Consider the following 26,652-nt stretch of genomic DNA (forward strand, 5'->3'; position numbering starts at 1 on the left):
CTTTCCAATAATAGGCATGAAGCAATTCATTCCACTGAAAAACTACATGAAATTGCCATCAAAACGGGACTTCATATTTCGTATGAGAAAACTCAGTACATGGAAGGAACCTCACGATACTTAGATGGACAACCTATGATAACTAAATTCTGCAAAATTGTTCAAGTGAACCAATTTAAATATTTGGGAGAAATTATTCAGCCCTCTGATTTAAACCGCGAAGCAAATAAAGAAAGAATTTCCAAATTACAGGAAGCATACAGGATCACTTGGAACAGGTACAATAAAAAATCAATATTTTGGAATGCAAAACTTAGACACTATAATACAGTGATCAAACCTGAAGCGTTATATGCCTCAGAAACCTTAATCATTGGTGGCGGATCTTTTACCAAAGACATTGAGAAACAAGAAAGGAAAATTTTACGAAAATTTTTTGGCCCAGTTTGTATAGATGGAATATGGAGGAAAAAATCATCCCAGGAGATATATTGTCATTCTGAAAAAATTTCTCACACTTTTCAGAAAAGATGATTGAAATTTTATGGACACATTATCAGAATGAACACTAACAGGCTAACTAAAAGAATTCTCAACCTGCCCCTTTCATTAAAAACCAAGAACAGCTGGCTTCGTGAAATTGAAACAGATCTCCAGGAAATCAACATCTCAGAAGACATTGTACAGGACAGATGAAAATTCAGAACCAAAATCGACAATCACCAGTTTGAAGAAAAACCCAACACCAGAGCTACTATAACTTGGACAGAAGAATGAAGGAAGAAGCTCAGTGAGAGGATGAAGAGATTTTGGGAGGAAAAGAAGGCCAACACATCAGCTAAGCAAGTTCAACCGTGCTCCTGAGTAGGGCATAGCGATGTATTAAGATATTTTTAAAAAAAAATCATCATAATAATAAAATATTGTAAAAGTTTGCTCACCGTTTCCTATTTCCATTCAAGGCAAATACTAGGGCTGTACAACCCACAAGATGAACAGACCTTCGAGTAGGACAGTTATCACCCTAGGCTACTCTTAGGATATTATGCGATAGTTTGCCATGCTTTTTCTTTTATTCTTGCTTTTTGATGTGGCACTGACACAGACAGGTCTTCTTTGTTCATGTAATTTGTGCTCATTACACCCACAAACGGGAATAAATTGAAGATATATGATGCATTGTGTGACTGATGCACTGAACATCTTTTAGAGAATGGGCCTTATGCCACCTACTGTGTCCGCCATGTAGTTAAATGCAGTGCGCCTACCACAGTGACAGAGCAAGTTCAAGTATGTCGCAGGAGCATATTTTACATTTTTATTGGTGTTGCAGACAAGTATTAGTCCTTCAATTTTGAATGAATTTTTCATTACTAGTTTATTTGTAGGTCAAAAGAAGGTAGTTTCCAGTGTCTCACAAGAGGTCCAGCAGCGCTCGCTCTCCAAAATTTCACGCAGACGCCGTGGAACAGAGGTGATGAGAGAAGCAGCATAGTGCCAATTGCTAGGTACCTTATACCATGCATCTGCTACCACATTCCAGAGAGTATCTTTCGTGTTCGTTTGGGGAACAGACCAGTTTTCAACCACCAAGCACTTCGTATCTGCCCAAACAATCTTCATGGAATTCAAGTCTGTTATGTATGGAGGCCAATGACAATCTCAATCTTATCATTCTCGAACCTACTCCAATTCCTACAGTGCTCTCTGGAATCCCATAATGTCAGGGACAGGAAAATTTGCTCACTAAATGATGGCTAAAATGTGTTCCTTAAGTGACCTGCTGTGGTGTGACAAAGGTGAGGAATGGTAAAGACCCACCTTATTATAACAGAGAAATAAAGAGACTAAGAAGGAGGTGCAGACTGGAAAGAAATAGAGTTAGAAATGGCAGTGGAAGTAAGGAGAAATTGAAGGAACTTACTAGAAAATTGAATCTAGCAAAGAAGGCAGCTAAGGATAACATGATGGCAAGCATAATTGGCAGTCATACAAATTTTAGTGAAAAATGGAAGGGTATGTATAGGTATTTTAAGGGAGAAACAGGTTCCAAGAAGGACATTCCAGGAATAATTAATGAACAAGGGGAGTGTGTATGTGAGGATCTTCAAAAGGCAGAAGTATTCAGTCAGCAGTATGTAACAATTGTTAGCTAAAAGGATATGTCCAGATGGAGGAGGAGACTAAGGCTAAAGAAATAATAACATTTACATATGATAACAATGACATTTACAATAAGATACAAAAGTTGAAAACTAGAAAAGCGGCTGGAATTGATCAGATTTCTGGGGATATACTAAAGACAATGGGTTGGGATATAGTACCATATCTGAAGTACTTATTTGATTATTGTTTGGTTGGAGGAGCTATACCAGATGAATGGAGAGTTGCTATAGTAGCCCCTGTGTATAAAAGAAAGGGTGATAATAAACATAAAGCTGAAAATTACAGGCCAGTAAGTTTGACATGCATTGTATGTAAGCTTTGGGAAGGCATTCCTCCTGATTATATCAGACAGGTTTGTGAAATTAATAACTGGTTCGATAGAAGGCAGTTCGGTTTTAGGAAAGGTTATTCCACTAAAGCTCAACTTGTAGGATTCCAGCAAGATATAGCAGATATCTTGGATTCAGGAGGTCAAATGGACGGTATCGCGATGGACCTGTCTAAAGCATTTGATAAGGTGGATCATGGGAGACTGCTGGCAAAAATGAGTGCAATTGGACTAGACAAAAGAGTGACTGAATGGGTTGCTATATTTCTAGAAAATAGACCTCAGAGAATTGGAGTAGGCGAAGCTTTATCTGATCCTGTAATAAATAAGAGGGGAATTCCTCAAGGCAGTATTACCAGACCTTTATGTTTCCTTATATATATATAAATGATATGAGTAAAGGAGTGGAATCAGAGGTAAGGCTTTTTGCAGATGATGTTATTTTCTATAGAGTAATAAATAAGTTACAAGATTGTGAGCAACCGCAACGTGACCTCGAAAATGTTGTGAGATGGACAGCAGGCAATGGTATGTTGATAAACGGGGTTAAAAGTCAAGCTGTGAGTTTGACAAATAGGAAAAGTCCTCTCAGTTTTAATTACTGCGTTGATGGGGTGAAAGTTCCTTTTGGGGATCATTTTAAGTATCTAGGTGTTAATATAAGGAAAGATCTTCATTGGGGTAATCACATAAATGGGATTGTAAATAAAGGGTACAAATCTCTGCACATGGTTATGAGGGTGTTTAGGGGTTGTAGTAAGGATGTAAAGGAGAGGGCATATAAGTCTCTGGTAAGACCCCAACTAGAGTATGGTTCCAGTGTATGGGACCCTTACCAGGATTACCTGATTCAAGAACTGGAAAAAAATCCAAAGAAAAGCAGCTCGATTTGTTCTGGGTGATTTCCGACAAAAGAGTAGTGTTACAAAAATGTTGCAAAGTTTGGGCTGGGAAGAATTGAGAGAAAGAAGAAGAGCTGCTCGACTAATTGGTATGTTCCGAGCTGTCAGCGGAGTGATGGCGTGGAATGACATTAGTAGACGAATAAGTTTGAGTGGCGTTTATAAAAGTAGGAAAGATCACAATATGAAGATAAAGTTAGAATTCAAAAGGACAAACTGGGGCAAATATTCATTTATAGGAAGGGGAGTTAGGGATTGGAATAACTTACCCAGGGAGATGTTCAATAAATTTCCAATTTCTTTGAAATCATTTAGGAAAAGACTAGGAAAACAACAGATAGGTAATCTGCCGCCTGGGCGACTGCCCTAAATGCAGATCAGTATTGAGTGATTGAGCTACAAAATGAGGGTTTTTTTTTTTTTTTTTTTTTTTTTTTTTTTTTTTTTTTTTTTTTTTTTTTTGAAATCTGGCACATATTTGTGATTTAGGAGATGACCAGAATTGAATGGATGAAAACCATAACGGTATAAGTAACATTTTGGTCATTCAGAGAAAAAGGCATTTAAACATCTTCAACGCTCATATAGAGCATTCTATTTGTAGTTATACCACCCACCACTAGAGTGCAGAATATTACCGCTATCACTTGTATCTCTTTGCTGGTGAAAGGATACATCCTCCCGGAGTTACATCCTGCACTTAACTCATTTTTAAAAAAATGTCACTTATACCGTTATGGTTTTTATCCATTCAATTCAAATGCAAACTGTGTGGATGTTCAGTATGCATGTGAGGATGGATGTGTGTGAGTGTGTGTGTGTGTGTGTGTGTGTGAGAGAGAGAGAGAGAGAGAAAAAGAAAGAAAGAAAGAAAGAAAGAAAGAAAGAAAGAAAGAGACATTACTTGAATGTTGAACAGATCTTGTGAATATTATGTAAATACATCTATGTAACATTCTGTAGACTATAATTGTAATTTTTTAATATAGTAATTTTAAGTTGGGCAGCAAAAGATCTTAGAGGTCGACGCTAATTAAGAACAAATATTTATAGGCCCCATGAAGAAAGAAAAAAAAAAAAAGTGGGTAAGGAGGCACATTCATGTATATGGTGCTATGCCCTTTCTCCATTCACCATCCCTGAATTTTATCCACAATTTGTGGACAATAAATAAGAAGCTGACAGGCTTGTGTTGCAAAAGAATGATAGCACAAGACCACTGTGAGGAGGCAGCTTCCAAATTTGTCTTCGACTGAATGTTTTGTATCACCTAAAAATCTGATAAAAAGTATTGTGATGTTGCAACTAACACTCGTTCTAAAAGCACATACAGAAGTATATTTTATTGTCAGAAGAATTTTAATATACCGCCTCCATACATCTGAAGTCACTTTGGTAATACAACTAACACGCTAGTAACTGTACTCTGTAACTTCAGAAATTTTCAGTTTAACATACTTTGTGTCTTTAGCAGTCCTAATATTTTCCCATCCCTTCATTGCCAAAAAACCTATCGGTATTACTGAGACATTCAATTGGAAGCAAATAATAATAATAATAATAATAATAATAATAATAATAATAATAATAATAATAATAATAATAATAATGCCGGGAGGTACACCCCAACGCCGCGCATTTAAATTCAGCGCCTAAATGAACTCCTCTATTGGTAAAACAGTGAAAGTGAAACTACACCAACTTAGAACTTTACTCAGAAGATGTCACCACAGAAATATGATGTAATTTTGTTATTGTGCAGTTTCCTAACCTGTGTGAATTTCTACTTGTTTTGTTTACCATACATCAAGAAGTTTGGACATTTTCCCACAGATGACACTACAAAAACTATGATCATGCACCCTGGTGCAAAGTGAAAGAACTTTTGGTTTAAAGAAGTTTTGTATTCATAAGTTCTTTTTAACTGATTGATGTCCATTTATTTTTGGGTTGGCAATATTTACCTTTTCTTTCCGTCAGTTTTGAGTCCAACCAATCACTAATTTCTGTAATTAATTTTCCACCTATCACATGCTTCTTCTCCGATTCTGAGTATTACTTTTGAAATCTACCAATAAAATTCTGTGGGTGCGTCTTGATTATTCACGAATGATCTCGAACCTTCCCTGAGGGTTTATAAACTGCGGCTTTTCACGTCTCTTGGCCACTTGATCGTCATCTTATTGAGTGTGTGTGTCAAAACAGGAGGCGGACGGCCTCTTTCATCGGTCAGCAGTACTTCAACAAGGTAATGGCCACACAACATCTTTCTTTCTTGCTTACTCTGCAGTTTAACCCGAGGGAAAGGTCCGAATCGTTAACTATGTAACCTGCCTTTCTAAAAATGTAACTTCTGCTGGCTAATGTAAAAACTTCATAAATCTTCAACTGTAAATCGGGGATAGAGAGTGATGTACCCTCTCAAGCTACCCTTCATCTTGGTTTGAGGTGACTACGTTTTGTAACCGTTTTTCTTCCTTTCCGTAATGCATTAATTTATCCTTATATGAGTCACCTCGGTAGTTTGGGAATAGCCCCTGTTTCATCGGCCTAGTGCCCTTTAGGTTTTAAGTGTTCATATCTAGGAGTGCAAGTATACGCCTCCATTCATTTTATGTTTGGGCCATTAATTTAACCTGTTATTCTTATCCCACGAAGGCCCAGTAGGTTGGGTACGAGATACCCCTGTTTCAATTTGTAAGTTGGGCCATGGAAGGCCAAAGAGTGTAGGTTTTTTGGTGTTGCCTTGAGTAGGCTTGAGAAACTGAGAGCACGTTAGCTCTTTTTCAAGTGTTGTAAAGAGTACCTCTGGGAGGCTTGATATTGTATTTAGGGAGCAAGTGCTCCATGAATTTTGCTAGTTGTTTTACGTCGCACCGACACAGATAGGTCTTATGGCGACGATGGGACAGGGAAGGGCTGGGAATGGGAAGGAAGCGGTCGTGGCCTTAATTAAGGTATAGCCCCAGCATTTGCCTGGTGTGAAAAACGGGAAACCACGGAAAAACATTTTCAGGGCTGCCGACAGTGGGGTTCGAACCTACTATCTCCCGAATACTGGACACTGGCCGCACTTAAGCGACTGCAGCTATCGAGCTCGGTGCTCCATGAATTAGGGGATTTCTGCCCTTCATTGAATAATACCTCTTCCTTATGTAACATTGTAAAGCGAGGGGCTTAAAACCCAGAGTTTGTAAAAGTCACTAAATTTTGGATTTTTTTGTCTTGTTTAAAATTTGTCATTGTACCTGACGTTTCATTGTTATGAAAATTTGTTAAGTTTGAAGTTCTGAAAATATATCCTTCAGTTTATGTTTTAAATTCAATTCTTGACATTGTAGTTAGACCCATTTACCCCAGCACCTTCTTTAACCTCTTTCTGCTCCACGGGTATCCCCGTAACAAGTCGTAACAGAGCGTGGTCGAATGGGTCTCAATTAAGCTCTTGTTGACGGCTAATCATAATATCCGTTTCGAACTCTAAGAATTTTCTCGGTCGCTGGAAATTGGTTAAATTTGTAAACTTTCTTTCATCATGTCTGGCCCTCGCGAAGTCCTCCATCTCGGCTACTTGCGCAAGGAGGAATTAATTTATGAATTACTTATCAGGAATGTTCAATCTAGAAACATGGTTGCAGCAGATACTACCAAACTTAAAGAATCTTTAAAATTACCCACTAGTATCCCAACTTTGGTAGATAACACTAATAACACCACTGAGTTAGCGTCTGTAGTTAGCTTTTTTGAAGTAAGTGAACCATCTCCCAATCAACTTAAGAGAGTGCAGGCAAGATTGTTCCATTTTTATAACCGGGTGAGCGATCTATTGTCTCTAAAATTAAAGGAGGCGAGTAATTTGGTTGATCATCTATCAAAAATGTCCAATAAATTTAGTCAATCGTGCATCTGCTTCCGTGTGATTTGCTATTTTGAGCAGGTTTAGCTTCTTGTATTCTTTTCTCCTGTGTGAATATGCTTTCAGGTTGTCTGGTGTATTTGTATGTTTCGCTCTGTGGAGGAGGTGTAGGACTTCTTTTCTGGTGCGGTAGCATTCTGCGTCAAACCAGGACAGTGCTATTCTTGTTTTCTTCAGTAATTGTGCACTATGTATATACAACAGAATGGAGTCCAGTGCAGGTTGGAGCAGTCCTCCTTCCATTAGGCTTAGAACATTTCCTAGGAGTTCCCTTCTCTTTTTTAATGTGTCATTGTTCACTTTCCTTCAGATCTTCTGTGTATGGGAGGTTTTCTGCAATGGCAAATATGGTGCAGACTGGTAGGTGTTTTTTCAGTGGGGCGACTGTTGATCTTTCCAGCACTTCTTGTGATTTTTAATGTGTTTTCCTCTGTAGAAGACCAGGTCTATTGTACTGGATCCGTTAGGTGCAAGGTATGTCTTTTCTTCCTTTTTATTGACCAATGTGAACCCTTCTTCCCGTAGTATTTCCAATACCAGAGCTGAACTTTCCTCACCAGTCCCTCTGGCACATTCCTTTTTCTCAGGCTTTCCCATATCTTCACTCTTGCAATGCTGTCATATGCCTTCTCAATGTCAAAGAAAACCATGAACAGATCTTAGCCTTTTCCCCAGTATTTTTCCATTAACATACGGACACTGAAGATTAGGTCTGTTGTGGACCTGTTTGGCGGAAACACGCTTAAAAACAGGCACTTTTTTGTTCAACTTGCAATAAAAAATATTACAATATAAATTTAAAATTCGAAACCTATAATAACGTGAAATGAAGCGAGAAAAATTATGATGTTATTGGATTTTCAGTGCGCCTATTGGCTATTTCATAAACCACCTCCAAACTCGAGAGCACATAATATTTTGGTCGACAGTAGAATTAAGACTCCAATTCTTCTAGAAGACTTCAACGCCCAGTTGAGTAAGGAGCGTAAGTTTAGATATACTGCAGGTGCACACCCAGTACACGCCTGCACCAACCACAAAGGGGAACGCTTCCTCAACACCTGCAAGCAGATGAACCTTAAAATTATGACCATCCACATCAGAAAGAATCCTTGTAAGTGTATGATTTAACACTTGCCTAATGAACTGAATGGTGAACAAAAGACATTATTGTCACTTCTCAGCGCAATTTCTGCGAGATATAGAATGTGAAAGTGCTTAGAAGTGCTAAAAGGTTAGAGTGTGGTTTGAACAAAAGTACAATCACATATCCTAAATGCAGAAGATCCATAGATTTTGGATCAATGAACTCAAGGGAAGTCAAAATGTCATTCATGATTACCAGAACTAAATTCCATAAGTGGGAAGGCATTTCCCAGAAGATTCAGAATGTTGCTATTCTAACGACCAATTTATCGGGGGGGGGGGGGGGGGGGGAAACTCCATGATGGACTGAGGAGCGGGATTGAGTTCTCAAAGAACTGTCCCAAGACAGGAATAGATAGAATAAGGAATGAGACAGGAAGAATTGAATAATCCCCCTTCCAGTATAGTTTTTATTTTAATTTGCTTCACATCGCACCGACACAGATAGGTTTTATGGTGATGACAGGATAGGAAAGGCCTAGGAGTGGGAAGGAAGTGACCGTGGCCTTAATTAAGGTACAGCCCCAGCATTTTCCTGGTGTGAAAATGGGAAACCATGGAAAACCATTTTCAGGGCTGCTGACAGTGGGGTTCGAACCCACTATCTCCAGGATGCAAGCTCACAAGCTGTGCGCCCCGAACCCCACGGACAACTCACTCAGTCATCCAGTACATATGGACTGCTAGTGATCTGCAAAGCAAAACATACTTATGAAAAGGCTCCGCTTGAGATCATTAAAGAAACCTTCAGAAGGAACAACAGCTGTGATTTTTACATTTCTTTTAAAATCTGGATATAAACCAAACCAAACCAAACCCCTTCGTTTTGTTTCCAGGATGAGAATGAGAATGATTAGCTCAATATTTTGAGTCCTTACTCAACTACCCTCCTCAAGCATCATAGATTATTTCTGGTCCATCGTTCATTTTACCTAATTCTCTTCCTTGCAATCTAGAAAAAATAATCCAAATCATTGCTTCTCTCCACAACAAGGCATCAGGTAATGATTCCAGAACTTCTGAACTGCTGAAATGGAAGGACTCTTCCATAATATATGGAAATCAGAAGAAACTATTCTTAAGGAGTGGCCATCAGCTCTTATACATCCTCTCCGTAAAAAATAAAGGGCAATGAAGTAGATGTGAATAACTACAGAGGCTTCTCTCTTCATTCAGTTGCCTATAAAATCCAGTCAAAAGCACTTCAAAGTTGCACGGAACTACTACCTGATCCACGGATTGGTGAATACCAAGCTGGCTTCCGTAAGCCCCGCCCCTCCAGCGAACAGATCTTTTCACTAAAAAGTATCATTAAAATCAGATCTCTTCATACCAAACCTCTTGCATTGACTTTTGTTGATATAAAGTGGGCCTATAACTCAACTGATCGATCTGAGTCTTCTCAATATTCTCAAGTGGATGGGTGCGGACATCAAGACTCCTCCTATTATAAAACAAATTCTGACAAACACATTTTTTACAGGTGAAATTCATGGGGGAATTTCTCGATCCTTTGAGATTGACACTCGCGCATGAAGGTTTCAACTGTATTCTTGAAAAAGTCACAGTGAGTGGAGACACAGGCTACCTAGTAATTGTATTAAGTTGGGTGCTGGATCCAAAGCAGTAAATGTCTACTGCCTTGCTTCTGCAGATGATTTAGTCCTAATGGCAGATGACCCCAACATTGCATGCATCCAGGTAAAAACATTAGAAGTAGCAGCTGTAGCTGTAGGTCTCCAGATTTCTTGATGCCAAAAATTGAAAAATCAAAAGTTGCATTTACGAGGGTGTACAAAAAACATCACATAATTATTTTTGTAAAAGCTATATATTTTCAAATTTTTTACAGAACAACCATATCCCCTTAAAAATACTCTCTATTACAACTAATAGATTTGTCCAACTGGTACTTCCACTGTTCGAAACATTTTTTGCATTCATCTTTTGAAATTACTCACAGCACCTCCCTCGTCTTTTTCTTGACCGCTTCAATGTTGTCAAATCATTGTCCTTTCATGCCCCTCTTCATGCGTGGAAATAAGAAAAAGTCACACGGAGCCAGGTCAGGAGAGGGGCAGTGGACCATGCCATTTTTAGCCAAAACATCTAACAGAGATGGCTGTGTGTGCAGGTGCACTGTCGTGATGGACGAACTAGTCTCCCGAATCCGGTCCTTTTTGATGAACACTGTTGCGCAATGTTATTCCGGTTATTTTTTGACACCCCTCGTATTTTAAGAATCTTGGAGAGATCATCTCCTTTAATGTATCAGAGAAAGAAGCCCTGAAACTTTTGGCTAAATGTATGAAAACAGATTTTCACCTCTACAAACCTACTTATTAGTCTAAATCTATCTTATGACAGGCCAAATACAACCACTGCAACATAGTAGTATGTCCTGAAGCGTTATATGCTGCTGAATGCTTGGTCCTTACTTAACCATGGAGAGATAGAGAGGATCCATTTGATAGAAAGGAAATTCCTCCGAAAGATCCTTGGTTCACGCCAGAATTCTGAGGGTGATTATCGCATGAAGTCAAATGCAGAGCTGTACTCTAAATTTGAAAAGCTCTCACCTGTTATGAGGAAGCACTGTTTTATGTTTTACAGTCATCTGTCTCAAATGCCTAACACTAGAATATCTCAAAGAATTCCTGATCTTCTCATAACTTGGGAATGTACCACTCCATGGGCAACTGCAGTGAACAAGTATCTGGCCAGTGTTTTCAACACACTCATTCAGGAAGGAAGTAAGTACAGGGCCTGTGTACACGGGATAAGGTATCTTCCAGAAAGATTGAGAAGACAAGCTGGCACTAAGTGGTCCAAAGAGCTAAGAACTGCACTATTCATCAAGATGAAAAAGTACTGGAAATCCAGAAACAAGCCAATAATCTTAACCCTACAACTGCCAATGCTATACGTATTCTGTAGTTCCAGGTATTAATGCTGAAACTGTAGTGGTTTAGAAAATATTTTATAAAAATGGTAAATATTATCAGAAACAAACAATATATGCACCATTTTGATCCGGAAAGAGTTTTCACGATAAGAAGGCATATAAAAAATGAAACTGTTAGAAATAAAAATTCTTATGGAAAGCAATTATTTGTTTGGAATTTTTGTTATCTTGAAAACACAAAGTGAAATTGCACAAAAATCGTCATCATAACAAAAAAAGAAATATACAAAATGTTTCTCATACAATGCTGAAATAACCCTGAAAGTTTCAAGAAAATCTGCACTTAATTAGCACTTCTAGAACACTTCAAGTCACAACAGGGGAAAAACAAAACATTCACTTCTTCTCTTGCAGCTTATTTTGATTAGACTTTCTCTTCCTGGGCTTTTTTCCTTTTAATAAAGTTATATGCTTTATGTTGACTACGACTACTTCAACGGTTTTTGGAATTTCTTCCTTTTGTGTCCCCTTACTCTGAAGAAGTGCTCTAATTGATCTCAGCATGTTTCATGGACTCCCACATTACATCCTGGATACCAATGTCTGGATCGCCCTCACTTCTCTGCTGTCGTCGCACATATAGCGCACTTCCCCAGTTGTCTGCAATGGTGTATTGTCATCTAACAAATGATTCCAACTTTCTCCAGCCTCATCTGGATTTTCAATGTCCTCAGAATCATTTTAATCAATTTCACAAAAGTCACTACCCTCATCAAGAGCTTGTAAACTACCCGAATGAGTTAGCAATGTTTTTGATTTCAACACTGCCATGTTTGTTTATACAGTCACATGACATCTACTTTTTGTTTTGCAAGTTGCTTTACGTTGCACCGACACAGATATCTCTTATGGCGACGATGGGGCAGGGAAGGGCTAGGAGTGGGAAGGAAGCAGCCATGGCCTTAATTAAGGTACAGCCCCAGCATTTACCTGGTATGAAAATGGGAAACCACAGAAAACCATTTTCAGGGCTGCCGACAGTGGGGTTCGAACCCACGATCTCCCGAATACTGGATACTCGCCGCACTTAAGCGACTGTAGCTATCAAGCTCGGTCATGACAACTACTAGACACAAGATTTATATAGAGATGAAACTCCAACAAATACTACCAAATGTGACAATAGTGGTGATAAGTGTGAACTAGAGACATTGAAGCTAATGTAGTACGAATGTTTCACCAAGAGATGCCGTATGAGTCAAGAAAACAAACCTTTACTGAGGATCTCAAAAAGCGAAACTGGCACCACATGAAGGTGCAGTGAGCCACTTTTAACCATCCTTGGCACTTCTTGGGTTAAGGAGATTCACGGTTGCCAGAAACAAGTTCATTAGCATGCCAGTAAATTGATTAACAGAAGTATTGCTGCTGACGCACTGTTAAATGCCAACCAACATCCCATAGATTCTATTTCTTTAATCTTACACATGCAAAGAATGTATCTAATCTACAGCCGAAAACTTTGCTCTCACAGTTATCACAGTTACAATACACTGCCAAACAATTCCCAACACACTAAACACATCTCAATTTATTCAAGGAAAAATAGGTGTGTTACAGTAAATGATAATGTTCACTGCTAAATACATGAAAAATTTTGAAAGTACAGGATATTCTGACAGAACTCACAAAATAAACATGTCGTGTAACTTCCTTGGGCATTAGTACAAGACGGTATGATATTGTAAGTAGATCATAGAAGTGACAAACATCGTTCTGCAATATAACATTCCTTCCACTGATGAAATTCTGCAAGATTCCTCAGACTATTGACAGAAGGCAGCATGCATCAACTCATTATATACCCCATGTACATTGCAATACACTATACGATATACACAGCCGGTCCTGCGGTCCATGGGTAGCATGCCTGCTCACCCAAAGGCCCCGGGTTAGATTCCCGGCCAGGTCAGGGATTTTATCTGGATCTGAGGGATGGTTCGAGGTCCACTCAGCCTACGTGATTACAATTGAGGAGCTATCTGACAGTGAGATGGCACCCTGGTCTAGAATATCAAGAATAACGGCCAAGAGGATTCATTGCACTGACCATGCATCACCTCATAATCTTCGAGTTGAGCAGCAGCCACTTGGTAGGCCAAGGCCCGTCAGGGCTGTAGTGCCATGGGATTTGTTTGTTTGTTTTTGTACATAATATTCATTGCAACTATGTTGGCCACGAAAGATGAACATTTTCAAGAACATGCTGAGTAGCATAAACAACATGAGTGTTGCCATAACCCAGCTGGAAAAGAACATTGCCCTGCTGCTGCAAGAAGTACAGCTGAACAGATTTAACAATATTCTGGATGTACCTGGTGATGATTATTAATGTTCCCTCCACAAACACCTCAGTGAGCTAGAGTCATGCCATACCATGATCCCAGAAGCTGAAGCAAGTGCTATGGATCCCAATACATCACAGAGACAATCATCAGCTAAATGAAAACAGAACCTGCTCTCTTAAAGAAATAAGAGAAAGCACTCTAATACCCCCAGGTAACTCCCGTGCAACTCTACCAGAGATTAGTAGGACTGTTGTATCTTTAGCAAAAGTCTGCCCACAGTCATGCATGCCCCTAATTCCACTGCACATAATAAACAATGTTCTGATGCCATTTCAACACAGACCTCTGCTGCGGCAACCATGTGGTCCATGAATGCTGCCCTTGTATTTCATCAATAATCATATGCCCTGCAGAGACCTGTCCTTGAGAATTTAATTGTTTAATCAACAACTGTTGACAGCATCAAAGCAAACTGAAGTATTTCATCAATATGATAGGATCATGCAGTGTCTGAGGGGCCCACAATACAAACTCACTAGTAACAGGTCTACCTACATAGAAGAAGCATATTTTGAACTCTAAGCCACTTCCATTACATGGATACAATGGACTGTTGTACCATACTAAAGCTTTAATAAAAACTGTGTCTTCTCTGACAGAGGGTCTACGAATGGTATTACATCACACGATGAGTGATGGTCTTGAAGAGTGAATACAAATATTCACTACTACTGTTCAGAATACAAGGGCTGAAGTAGATCAAAACTGGTGGCAATTCAGTGTGTTGCAATTTTTCTTTTCTGACAATCGACTATACACAATGCATGATGAACTAGAAGGGCGAAAGGTACGAAGCTACAAATTCTTACCTGTTCTTCTGCAGGTCAACAGATGCCTGATGTACACAGAGGATTAAGCAGAGTATTAGAAATTTAATTCACAATATTAAAAAAAATTCCCAATCAGGAACTGTCAGTAGTCAGGAACTGTATTTCAGGTTTGCAAGCTTATGAAATATCTCTGGATGTAATGATCTGGTGAAAAGTGCATTTGGAAGGGGTCTGCCTATACCTATAAAATCACACAATCTGCTACTCACCGGGACAATTCCATGGAGCTCTTCTTTAATCTGCCCACTCCCAAATTCTTGTTTCAGTGTTGCTTTGGTAGAGGCATAAAGCATTTTTTGTCTAATTGGTGAATTGTCAGGTGACCAGCTAATGAACAACCATTCATAGCCCGATGTATTCTTTGAATCAAGTCTAAAAAAAAAAAAGAAAAGAAAAGAAAAAAGTATTAATTTCATTGTAAACTTACTGCAAAAAAGAGATCCGAGTATGACAACTGAATGCAGCAAGTAAACAATAGAACACTTGTCACGGGAGGGAAGATTGACAAGATTTAAGATCAGCCAAATATATTCTACAATTTCTTGTTGTTTCAAATGGACTGAATATTTATGAAAAAGGTTTAAAAATTCCACGCATACTCTCTCTCTCTGTTCTTACTGAGGACTTCTAAATAAACTAAGCATCACCACTACTAGCCTTTAATAGCAGATAGCAATACCTTTTCTGGATCCATGCTCCCTTCATTAAAACCTGATATGTCCCAGTGTTGATGGCAACGCTGGTTGCATGTCTTTGTTTTATTTGTTGGCTATTCAACAATTCACTTTTCATGAAATCATTGTCTGAATTGTACAATATAGGGACCTGTATTGTTAAATCCAAATGTTTTTCAGTTACTCAAGTGGCTCGTGTGCAGTAACACTGCAAAGTGAGAATGAGAAAAAGAAATGTCAAATCAAGAGGACTGGGTAGTCTATATTTACATTCCTGCAAGGAATTCTTTCTTTCTGGTTACTGATATTTTATTTAGAAATTTATAGCATTACGTTAGTAAAAATGGAAAATATGCTAGCTCATATGAAGTGAAGATATGTAAGGATTTGCTGTTGCCATATGGCAATGCTGGGCCATAATGGGCATTTCAATTTTTTATCCGTTTCTAGCATAGCCATAGCAGTTATACTACTATTTGTGCGCAATACCTGACTATTGCACTGCTTGAAAAGTATAGCACTTTTAATACCGTTTTCTATATTTTCAGACCAATAACTCTAAAAGAACCTCTTGACTACTTGGAAGAAAACTGTCCAATGATGAAGAACCACAAGTGTTACACATGGGAAGAATGTATCTAATCTACAGCCTCCTGACATTGAAAGTGGTGCTTTGAGTGGTGAAGATGATGCTGAGGATGAAGAAGGTAGTCTAACAGATAATGTGTGCCCCGGTCAACTGAAAGCAAACTCAATTAATCCTCAAAAGGGGTCATAGAATCAATTCCTTTGAAGGAATGAAAGTCACAGCAAGATCCAACAAACGAGAATGGTATAGGCCTAGATGAAGAAACTGTAACGAACATATTAGAAAATTCATACCTTCATGTACAAGCACATGCTTCAGAATTTGCAGGCATTGAAGCTTCCACATCATTTTCAAGCAGTTTTCTGCAGAAAGTCCAGCCTATTACTGTACATCTACCGTTTCACTCCCACCTTCGAATAAGGATAACAGTTCTGTGTGGCTGAAAGGTGATTCCTTTGCTATGATATCAATATTTCCATCTGCTAATTTTGAAGACAGTATGGCTTATTTATTTATCTTATAGTACACGTTAAGCCGTGCACAAATTGAGTAACATTATGAAAACAACAAATAATTTACAAAACAGAATAATTATAAAAAGTCAATGTAAAATAAAGTAGAAATCGAGAGATACATGTACAATACAGAGAAATATTGGGTCAATGCGTAAGTTCGTGTGGTTCTTATATTTTATTTTACTGTCATACATTGTAACTCACGATCACTCAGAGATGTATTCATCTCCACTCTTTATGACCTTCTGCCAATGTTCAGGTAGCAGTTGAATGCCTTGCCTGTAGAACTTTTCTTTTACGTCTCACCGACTCAGATAGGTCTTATGGCGATGATAGCGTTTTGGTTTTGACTGGAAGAAATCTGTTAGCCATTGGTCAAGAGAAGCTTCGTCAGGAAACACTTGCCCCTGAATGTGGTTAGAAAGAGAGCGGAAAAGATGGAAATTTGAGGGGGCAAGGTCAGGGCAATACAGAGGATGAGGAAGAGGTTCCCAGCCAAGTTCAGCAATCACACCTTTGGTCAACTGCGCTGTATGCGGATGAGCGTTATCATGGAGCAATAAAACTGGTTGTTATCTTTGTCGTTTGTAGTCAATAGCAACGGCAAGCCGTCTTCGCTAGTCACTATACACAGCAGAGGTAATGGTTATGTTTTTCAGAAGAAATTCATAGTGAAGAATGCTATCTTTGTTCCACCAAACACACATGATTTTCTGTGGATGGGCACTATCCTTGGCATGGGGAGTTGCTTTTTCTTTGAAGGGCTGAGCCACTCTTTCATCTTCTTCATGTTAACATAGAGGCACCATTTCTCATCACCGGTGACAATGTTCGAAAGGAATGCTTCGTGCCTATCACAAGCCAACCGGTGCTGGGCAAGCAATGACAAACAGATGTTTACTCTATTTTTGTTACTGTCACTTAGCACATGTGGTACTCATATACCCAATTCCTGTACCTTACCCATCAAATGTAAATGGCATACAATAGTTGACTGATCACATCCAAAAATTTGCGCCATTTCCCGCGTTCTTTGATGAGGATTCTCATGAAGCAATTCATTCAAGTGATTTTCGTCAAAATCTGAAGGTCTTCCAGAACGTGGATCATCAGATAAGTCAAACCGTCCTGCTTGAAAGCGGGAAAACCATTTTTGTGCTGTTCTTTCAGCAATTGTTTCATTCCCGTACACTTCACGAGCAAGTACTTGGTCTTCGCAATTTTGTCCCGGTCTAAAGTCAGATTGTTCTGCGGGAAGGATCTTGAAGATGCCTGGACTGATTCGGTTGTAGATCAGTCTTTCCAGTAGCTTGTAGGTTGAGCTTAATAATGCTATGGGTCTATAGCTTTCGGGAGCATTGAGCAGTTTTCCAGGTTTCAAGAAAGCAATGATCCTTGAACTCTTGTATTCCGGTGGCAAGTGTCGTGTGCGTTGGCTTGAAACCACATGAAAAATTTGAGAAATTATTTGATAACCTTCTCCTGCAACACATCTGCCGTAAGTCAAGAAATTATGCCATATTCCTTGGAAAACTGAATCCAAATATCACTAATGAAGAACTCTAAGTGTTTTTTGGCATTTTACTTGTGACAGGTTACAATGACCACTCCCTTGTCAGAACTCTTTGGAGTACTAAAGAAGATTTGAAGAATGAAATGGTTTTGAAATCAATGCACAGAAATCGTTTTCAACAGATACTGCAGTTTCTTCATTTTGAAGACAGCCATAAATCAGGAAATGATAATGACAAAATGTGGAAACTTCAACCTATCACAGGCCATTTGAAGTCCATTATGTTCAAACATTTTCACCCTGAACAGCACCTTCCCTACAATGGGAGCATGATAGCATACTTCGGACGTCTCATCACGGGTGCAAACAATTTATGCAAGGTAAACCATTACACTTCGGGTACAAAGTTTGGTCGTTATGTACTCCAGCAGGTTATCTGATAAATTCTGAAATTTATCAAGATAGAAATCCCAGAGCAAATCAAGTTTATGAGGAGAGATTTGGGAAGTGTACAGGTCTGCTGTTGAGTATGATTGATGATTTTCACTCAGATGTACAGCAGCTACCATTCTCATTTTATTTTGACAACTTTGTTATCAGCCTTCTGTTCCTAGCCTATATGAAATCTTGAGGTTATTCGGGCATAGGTACTATTCGCGAAAACAGAATTCCCATAAACTGTCCACTTGAGGATCAACAGACCCTAAAGAAGAAGTCTTGAGGATATTGCACTTCAGTGAAAATGGAAGAAATTGACATACATGTGACTAAATGGGTCGATAATCACATGCGGAATGTATCCCACTTCTAAAGTGCAACATTATTCCAAGCAACGAAGAAAGTAGCCTTTTGTTAACAGGCCAAGTGTAATTGGCAAATTGATAGCATGGACCAGAATGTGTCTCTCTACTGCATTGGAAAACAAGGCAAGAAGTGGTGGAGTAGTATCTTCACTTGGTTGATCGACGTATGTGTGCACAGCACGTGGCAGCTGCATAGAGTAGCTAAATCCAAGTATGCCACACCTAGAATTTAGGCATCAAATTGCAAATAGCATTTTACTATTGCAACCACTTTGGTAAAAGCCCTAGAGGCCCATGATCAAATCGCAAATGAAAATCTGACGGGAACACCTCAAGAATACCTACGCCATGATGGATTAAACCATTGGCCGATTCCCACTGACAACAAGGAGATGCACCGCTGATAACTGCTCCACAATCGGTAGCACTTCTTTCAAGAAATGTGATGTAGGGCTTTGTATCAAATGCTTCAAGAACTACCACATCAAGAAATGAAAGGAGTAGTAGAAACTAGAGTACAGCCACAGACAGAGTAAATTATCCCTTTAGAAAAAGAACAGAATTGTGGCCTCAATAGCATGTTACCATTACATCGATAGAATAAGTTAAACTGTGACTTATTCATTATTGGAAGACCCAAAAGCGTAATAATGCCTTAAGGGCGTGTTCAACCATCTGCTGATAAACTAGATGGCAGCTACATGGGAGGTTAACTACCTGGGGGAGTGTAATTCAGCTAGTACTTCGGCTTGCGTGCTACCACCTCTGTGTAAGTGTTAGGTAGCTAACCGGAGCTAAACACCGATATACAGGATTTGCCAGACTGATTTTCAGCGACTTCTCGCTTTTGACTGAGGTGCTTTCTGTCGTAAGATGTATAAAGGTAATTTTGATTGTCTTATTTTCCTGTTCTTGTAACTGCTGATTATCACCAACAAGCCCAATAAGGGGAGTCTGTAAGAGTTATGGACAACGAATTATTCCAAGCTTTCATGAGGTTAATCTATGAGGTGCAAAATCAATACCTAATTGGGCTTCAAATCTTGAGATTTTAATGTTTACATTTTCTTATGCCAGTTACAAGCTGTCATGTAAGGCAGCATTTCGGCAAGTATTCTCGTAGCAGAGTGGTCAAGGCGGTCGCTCTGAAATGGAAGGTACCCAGGTTCTCTTTGTCTTTTTATTTTAATTGAAATTTATTTTCGTTCCCTGCCATTGTTCTTAACTCTCTCACATGCTTTCATAGATGCGCACGCACGCACGCACGCACGCACGCACGCACGCACCCTTCCTTATGGAGTTCTTGCCTCTGAGCATTCTACCTGCAGGATTCTGTGAATTGATAAATTATCTCCATGACCCTCTATTTGCAACTAGCTCTGTGACCTCTTTCAGTTCCACATGCTTCCATTTATTGATAATGTATTTCATTCTAATGTTTAACTTTGTGAAGATAAAGTTGGAAGATAAAGATCAAAATTGGGGTAAATATACATTTAAAGGAAGAGGAATTCAGGAATGGAATAGTCTGTCAAGAGAAATGTTCGATAGGCGACACTCCTGAGATAAACAGATATCTTTAACTAATGCATGGATTTTCACGAAACTTTGTGGGAAAGTTACCTGCAATAAAAGTACAGATATCACGAAAATTTCTTTAACACACAATTAATATTTTCTCCAAAATATTTTTTAAATTTTTTTAAAATTTTTAATTCCATTTTTTCATGAAATTTAATAAACATGTTAATGGAAATTTGTAATTAGGTAGATAATACTTCTTTAAAAAGCACTACGCATCGATTTTTCTGTACACGATTTATATAAAGTTTGTGTAATTTTTATGTTCTAAAATTGTGGAGTTAAAAACCTCTACTACTTGAAAAAATTCTGCAATCAAAAATTCCATACGCAGGTTTCCTAATATAGCTGTGATACATATAACATACAAGTTTTGTTACGTTTGGCAGAACACTGAAAATGAAATGGCTTATGGCTTTTAGTGCCGGGATTGTCTGAGGACATGTCTGGCTCGCCAAGTGCAGGTCTTTTAATTTGACTCCCATAGGTGACCTGCGCTTCGTGATGAAGATGAAATGATGACGAAAAGACACATATACCCAGCCCACATGCCAGCAAAATTAACCAATGATGGTTACAATTTCCAACCCTACCGGGAATCGAACCCAGGACCCCTGTGGCCAAAGGCCAGTACGCTAACCATTTAGCCATGGAGCCGAATAATACTGAAAATGAAAACCTACAACCTGTTTTCCAGTCATTGACCGAGTCAGGGATGTAATGTATGAATCATATATAGGCTATTAGTACGATGGGGTCGCCACTCCCAAAGTGATTTATTAATGACATAGATGCTAAGAAATGAGATTGGAGAGTGTTGCAGGAATGAAAGATGACAAGGAAAACCGGAGTCCCCTGAGAAAAACCTGTCCCGCCTCTGCTTTGTCCAGCACAAATCTCACACGGAGTGACCGGGATTTGAACCACGGTATCCAGCGGTAAGAGGCTGACGTGCTTTGGCAGAATATTATGGGAGAAAAATGGAATTTAAATGTAAAATTACAATTGGCAAGAAAATTAAAGCAAAGTTCAAGTGACGTTTTCTTCCTGATTCATTACCTAAAAGTCACCAGAACTGTATGTTTTCCTTCCTTTTCTCTCTTAGCAGCTTCTGTACGAATACTGGCAACTCTGGAAGCCTGTCTCTTCTTCTTCTCCTTCTCCAAAGAACAGAAAATGATTCACCTGTATTTTGTTTTTCACAATGCTACCTTTTCTGAGTCGAAATTATGGGGATTGTAGTTTCTGTCATGTCATGATTGTTTGGTATAGGTGCAGGACTTGAAGTTGATGCGACACTATCATAATGAGAACAATCTGATTCCGGTAACATTTCATGACCTCTTGTCCCTGATTTCTTCAATGGAGACTCCTGTCCGGTAATAGCTGATCCCCATCTCTTTCCTATCAAAAGTTCAGCAATACGCCGCTTAGCTAAGGCTGATTTATGTTTACGCATATTGTTTATTCCCATGGATACAAGCTATCAATTATTACAGCACGCTGTCTTTCAATAATAACAGTATCTTGATACGCATCTAGAAGAGGTTACTTGCACGCGTACTTCACAAAAGTAAACAGACTGGCTACCACCATAGAACTCGCGAAGAAGATTAAACATACAAGAATAATGAAATTTATAGCTGTCGGCACTATTGTAGTACCATCAGGAATACCAATACAAGCATAGTGTTGCCCAATGACAGTTGAGTACTGAAATATTAGTCCGTAACAGGCTTTATAAATTCATGCAGAAATATCGTAGATCTTACAGCCGGATTCTGTATAAATATATCGGGGGAGGGAAGGAAGCTGTTAGCCCATCCTATGAATGCGTAATTGCAATGAACTGGCATATTTGATTGAATGGAAAATGACAATGACATCATTACCTAACAAAGCAGTTCAGCAGATGCCACACCAATTCCTGTTGTGTGCAGATTGGCAAACAAAGCATTATTAAAGTGAAAAATTGTTTGAATTCAACAGAATAACTTTGTAACAATAAAGAAGAAACTCAATTCTTTCAATTTCAGCCATTAAAAAAATTTGCCAAAATGAGTGTCGCCTTAACACTCTTACATGCTTCCATAGGCGTGTACACACACAACCTTTATAGAGCATTCTTGCTTGCCTTTGAACATTCTATCAGCAGGATTCTGTGAATTGATAAATTATCTCCATGTTCCTCTATTTTCAACTAGCTCTGTGACCTCTTTCAGTTCACATGCTTCCATTTACTACCATATTCTAATGTTCAACTTTGTGAAGATTAAGTTGGAAGATAAAGATTAAATTGGCGTAAATATCCGTTTATAGGAAGAGGAATTCGGGAATGGAATAGTTTGGCAAGGGAAATGTTCGATAGATTTCCAAGTTCTTTAAAAATCATTTACGAGAAGACTAGGTAAACAACTGATAGGGAATCTACCACCTGAGTGACAGTTCTATATGCAGATCAATGATGACTGGAATTAATCATAACATCACTTTCTATAAGTAGCACACACACAAAGCATTTTCCTAGTAGACATAAAGCATGCAGATGAATAAAACAGCTAAGTATGAAAATATTCGGCATTATGAGGACTTGAACCTAGGTACCTCATATTGCAAAGTGAGCGCCTTAGCCATTACCCTACGAGAACATTTGGATTAACTCTGATTCATATACTAACTTATACCTGGTGTCTAGGAAAAAAAAAAAAAAAAAAAAAAAAAAGAAGCTGAGACAGGCTGGTTGGACTGTTACAACTCAAAGGAAGCATTAATGTTCAGAATCCTGCAATACAATACCAATCATTGTTATGGTCTTATGCTTTTACCAACATACTAAGCTAATTTAAGCTATATGTCACCCAAAATACAGCTAATTATGTTCAGCTTTCAAGACTTGCCCGGAAGGTAAAATCTTGTCGGACCCTCGAAGTAGCCTATAAATTACGCGTCGGGTAACTACGATTTATGCTGCCAATAGCGCTACGTGGGAGTGGTTGAACGGAAATATCCTTTTATAACACCAATATAAATGGCCCATTATTGGACATTATAAATTTTCCAGCTAACTCATTCCTGGTTGCCAGTTTTTCGCCCCAGTGTGCTAAGTTGGGCTCATCAGTTGGTAAATAGCACACCAACCAACTATTGGGGCGAAACGCTGACAACCAGGAATGAGTTAGCTGGAAAATTTATAATGTCCAATAACGGACTATTTATATTTGTATTATAAATTTACTCATTCGGGAGAAATATTTCAGGTTCCCTATGGGAATCAACATCTATATCAATATCCTTTCACGCAGAGGGCAAGTTACATGCTTCAAATTTGGCAAGTTACATGCTTCAAGTTACTACAAAAATAAACACAACATTGGACAAAACATGTGTCTTCCTGTCTTTCTTTTGTTACTCAATACTTTCCAGTATAACCTAGTGTTGCCATATGGCAATACCCTCCTGCGAGAGGATCTTATATCTGAAAATAATTTTATTTTCATATCCTCTTAAGACCTGTGAGACCAATTATGACAGAGTTACTCATTAATTAAAAAAGAATAATTCTGGGACATACTGGGTTAAATAACATCCCCTGTCTGATCTATAGCTCAGTCCATTAGTCTCTTAGGTATTACCCCAGGTTCTTATGTTCAGGTTACCAACAATAGCTAACTTGCGGTCATTGGCGGTTCGAGCGTGATGTCAGAGAGAGAGAGATCCCTGCAAGTCACCAGCTTCTGGTTGCAGGAGAGCTCCCCAGTGGAGTTCAGGGATTGCGATATGTTTTAACGAAACAATTATTAACTTGCGTGTCTCCTAAACCTGCTCAAACTGACCTTGGAAATAGTGGATAACAAAGACAAATGTACAACACAATGTAAATAATACACTAGAGCTAATCATGTCACGAGACCATGGTTATTGCTAACAGGACACCCTGCGCTACTGAAATCCAATAAAGCATTCTGAACAAAACAAAATCAAGTCTAAAATATTACCAATGAACAAGTAAGCAACTGGAAGAACGAATAAACAAACAGTGCTATTATGATAATGCAAATCTTACCTTACCTGGTAAGTTTCATCTTCTTCTTTAACATCAACTTTATTCTCCATAAGGTACACACGTTTGCTTCTACTCTTTGCTCAGGTTTGTTTAAAAATTTTATACAAGCATTCGTCCTCATTTTCACAAATGCGGTACCAGACTGCTAAGTAAATTAGGATCACTTGCACATATTAAAGAGACTAGGTTCTTTATTACTCCACACCCTCTTTGGACTGTATGTCCATGATAAGCACAGAAACATTTCTCCATATCTTGTACAGTTTGTGACAACTGAGATGTCTATTCTGCAAAACCACCGTATGACAGTCTTCGAATTCCGGACCCCAAACAATATGTACTGTAACCTGTTCCTCCTATGTCTGTTTGGGGACCTAAGAGTGGATGAGTACTCTTGTGTTTTTTAGCCATCCAACCTGTAAGGTAATTCAAAACTCTGACCTCTATTTCAGGGTCTGTTTCACCAGCATTGGAACAGTATCATGTGTGTCCTCTTCAAAATAGGTTTCAACATAAGAATCTTGTAACTCACAACACATTACTCTATACTTCCATATCATTTGTGATGAGAGATTTGTCACTGGTTTCTGTTTGAGTGTCCTTGTGTTACTCTACTGGCATTACTTCCAAGAATAATAATCCAAAGACAATAAAGAGCATTCGGGAACAGAACTAAAAGAAAAAAGAAAAAAAAAATTCCCGAGTGAATCTTGGTTCAGTCGGTGAGTTAAAATGTACCTCATTCCTAGATTCTGAACTTCTGAGATGAGACATTTCAATGAGGATGTACGGTAGCAGAGGTGCCAACCTTTGAAGAGGGTTTTCAGTAATCCCCCCTTCACCCCGGAAATTTTCAAGTCAAATCCAAAGTATCACCTACCTTCTCGATAATGACATCTCCTTTGCCCTTCCCGACAGCAAACTATTCTGAAGTATTTCATATTACACAACAAAATTTACACAATACCAGTTAGTTCTGCCATAAAATATTCTTTGTAGCTTGTTTCGCACCGAGCAGCTGCTTTTCAGTGTGGGTTTCCTTGAAGCCTCCTTCGCCCTGTGATGGAATTTTCGTCTTCTGAACCATAAGAGTTTCCAGTGTAGATGTGCTCAATGTAGATCTGAATTCCCTTCTATTTTTCCTATCAACACTGAAAACCCTTTCTATGGGACAGTTACTGTCAGATACACTTAATACTGTAAATAAAATGTTACCTAAGGTTTTACAAAGGAGAAGAGCTCTTTCAATCACAATGAATTTTCAACGCTCACGGGTAGCAAACGGAAGTGACGATCGAAGTATCGTTGCCAACTCACAAGCGCTGAAACGAGGAGGGTTCAGCAGTAACGCTCCAAAGGATTCATTTTTCTCCCTTTCCCTTTTCTCCCCCTAAGAAATTTGTTTTTGTGATATTGTCGCTTTTTCGTAATAATATTCCCTTTGACCAGAATGCTGTAATCGTGAGGTGAAATCCGTAATAGTTGGCACCTCTGCGGTAGTCACAAGGATAGCTTTCTGGAACATTTTCCCGTTTTAATATGGTCACACATTTTACTTAAAATTTCAGGTTGTTGTTGTAACTGAAGACCATACACATTCTTGCTAAGGACTTCAGAAATACCCATAATTCGTGACATCGAACCAATATTATTAACAGTTTCAATGAATTCACTTGTGCTTTTAGCAACAGTTGCATCATCTCCTAATTTGAAAAGAGGTAATGCTGTAGCTACACTGTGTGACATTAAGTCTGCAGCTTTTCTTATGCTCATCCTTTCAGTGCCCCTACAGTTTAGATTACTGAAATTATTTTGTGGCATGCTTTAATTCCATGACTGTCATTCTTAATCAGAGCTTCCACAGGTTCTTTGAGACAATATTACAATTAAAATAATTCAAAGCCAGTGTCGAGAAAGTATTCCTAATTAGTTTCCACAGGTGAGGGTATCTGCAAAGAACTGTACTTTTTCTGACATTCGTAGGTTCAAAAATAATGGTTCAAAAATAATATTTTTGTTTCATAGATTCCATATGCTTTCCACAAGGCTTGATTCACTGTGCCCACGTCACAGATACATGCTATTACTCTGTACCCTATTTCTGAAAGTGAAAACAAACTGCCTAGAATGTTTTTTTATTTTTTATTTTTATAAAAATCAGCATAAATTACTTGCTTCCAGTTCATGAACAGTCTTCTCACCATCACGGCTTGCAATTTTGTTAACTGGGACCCATGATTTTATCCGTCAGGAGTCATATTCGAAATACTTTTGATGCACATTTCATCAAACTGGAGGACTGCAATACCCTCG

General features: G+C 38.6%; 1 protein-coding gene across 2 annotated transcripts in view; it reads right to left on the reverse strand.

Annotated features, from left to right (window-relative positions):
* twf (twinfilin actin binding protein) overlaps positions 1-26,652 on the reverse strand; it is a 207,339-nt gene that overhangs the window by 88,706 nt on the left and 91,981 nt on the right. For both annotated transcript variants that reach the window (XM_067140456.2, XM_067140457.2), the window contains exon 4: positions 14,811-14,973. In XM_067140456.2, the coding sequence (XP_066996557.2) occupies positions 14,811-14,973 (163 nt within the window). The remainder of the gene's footprint in view (positions 1-14,810; positions 14,974-26,652) is intronic.

Source organism: Anabrus simplex, chromosome 2, assembly GCF_040414725.1.
Source record: "Anabrus simplex isolate iqAnaSimp1 chromosome 2, ASM4041472v1, whole genome shotgun sequence".
NCBI lineage: Eukaryota > Metazoa > Arthropoda > Insecta > Orthoptera > Tettigoniidae > Anabrus > Anabrus simplex.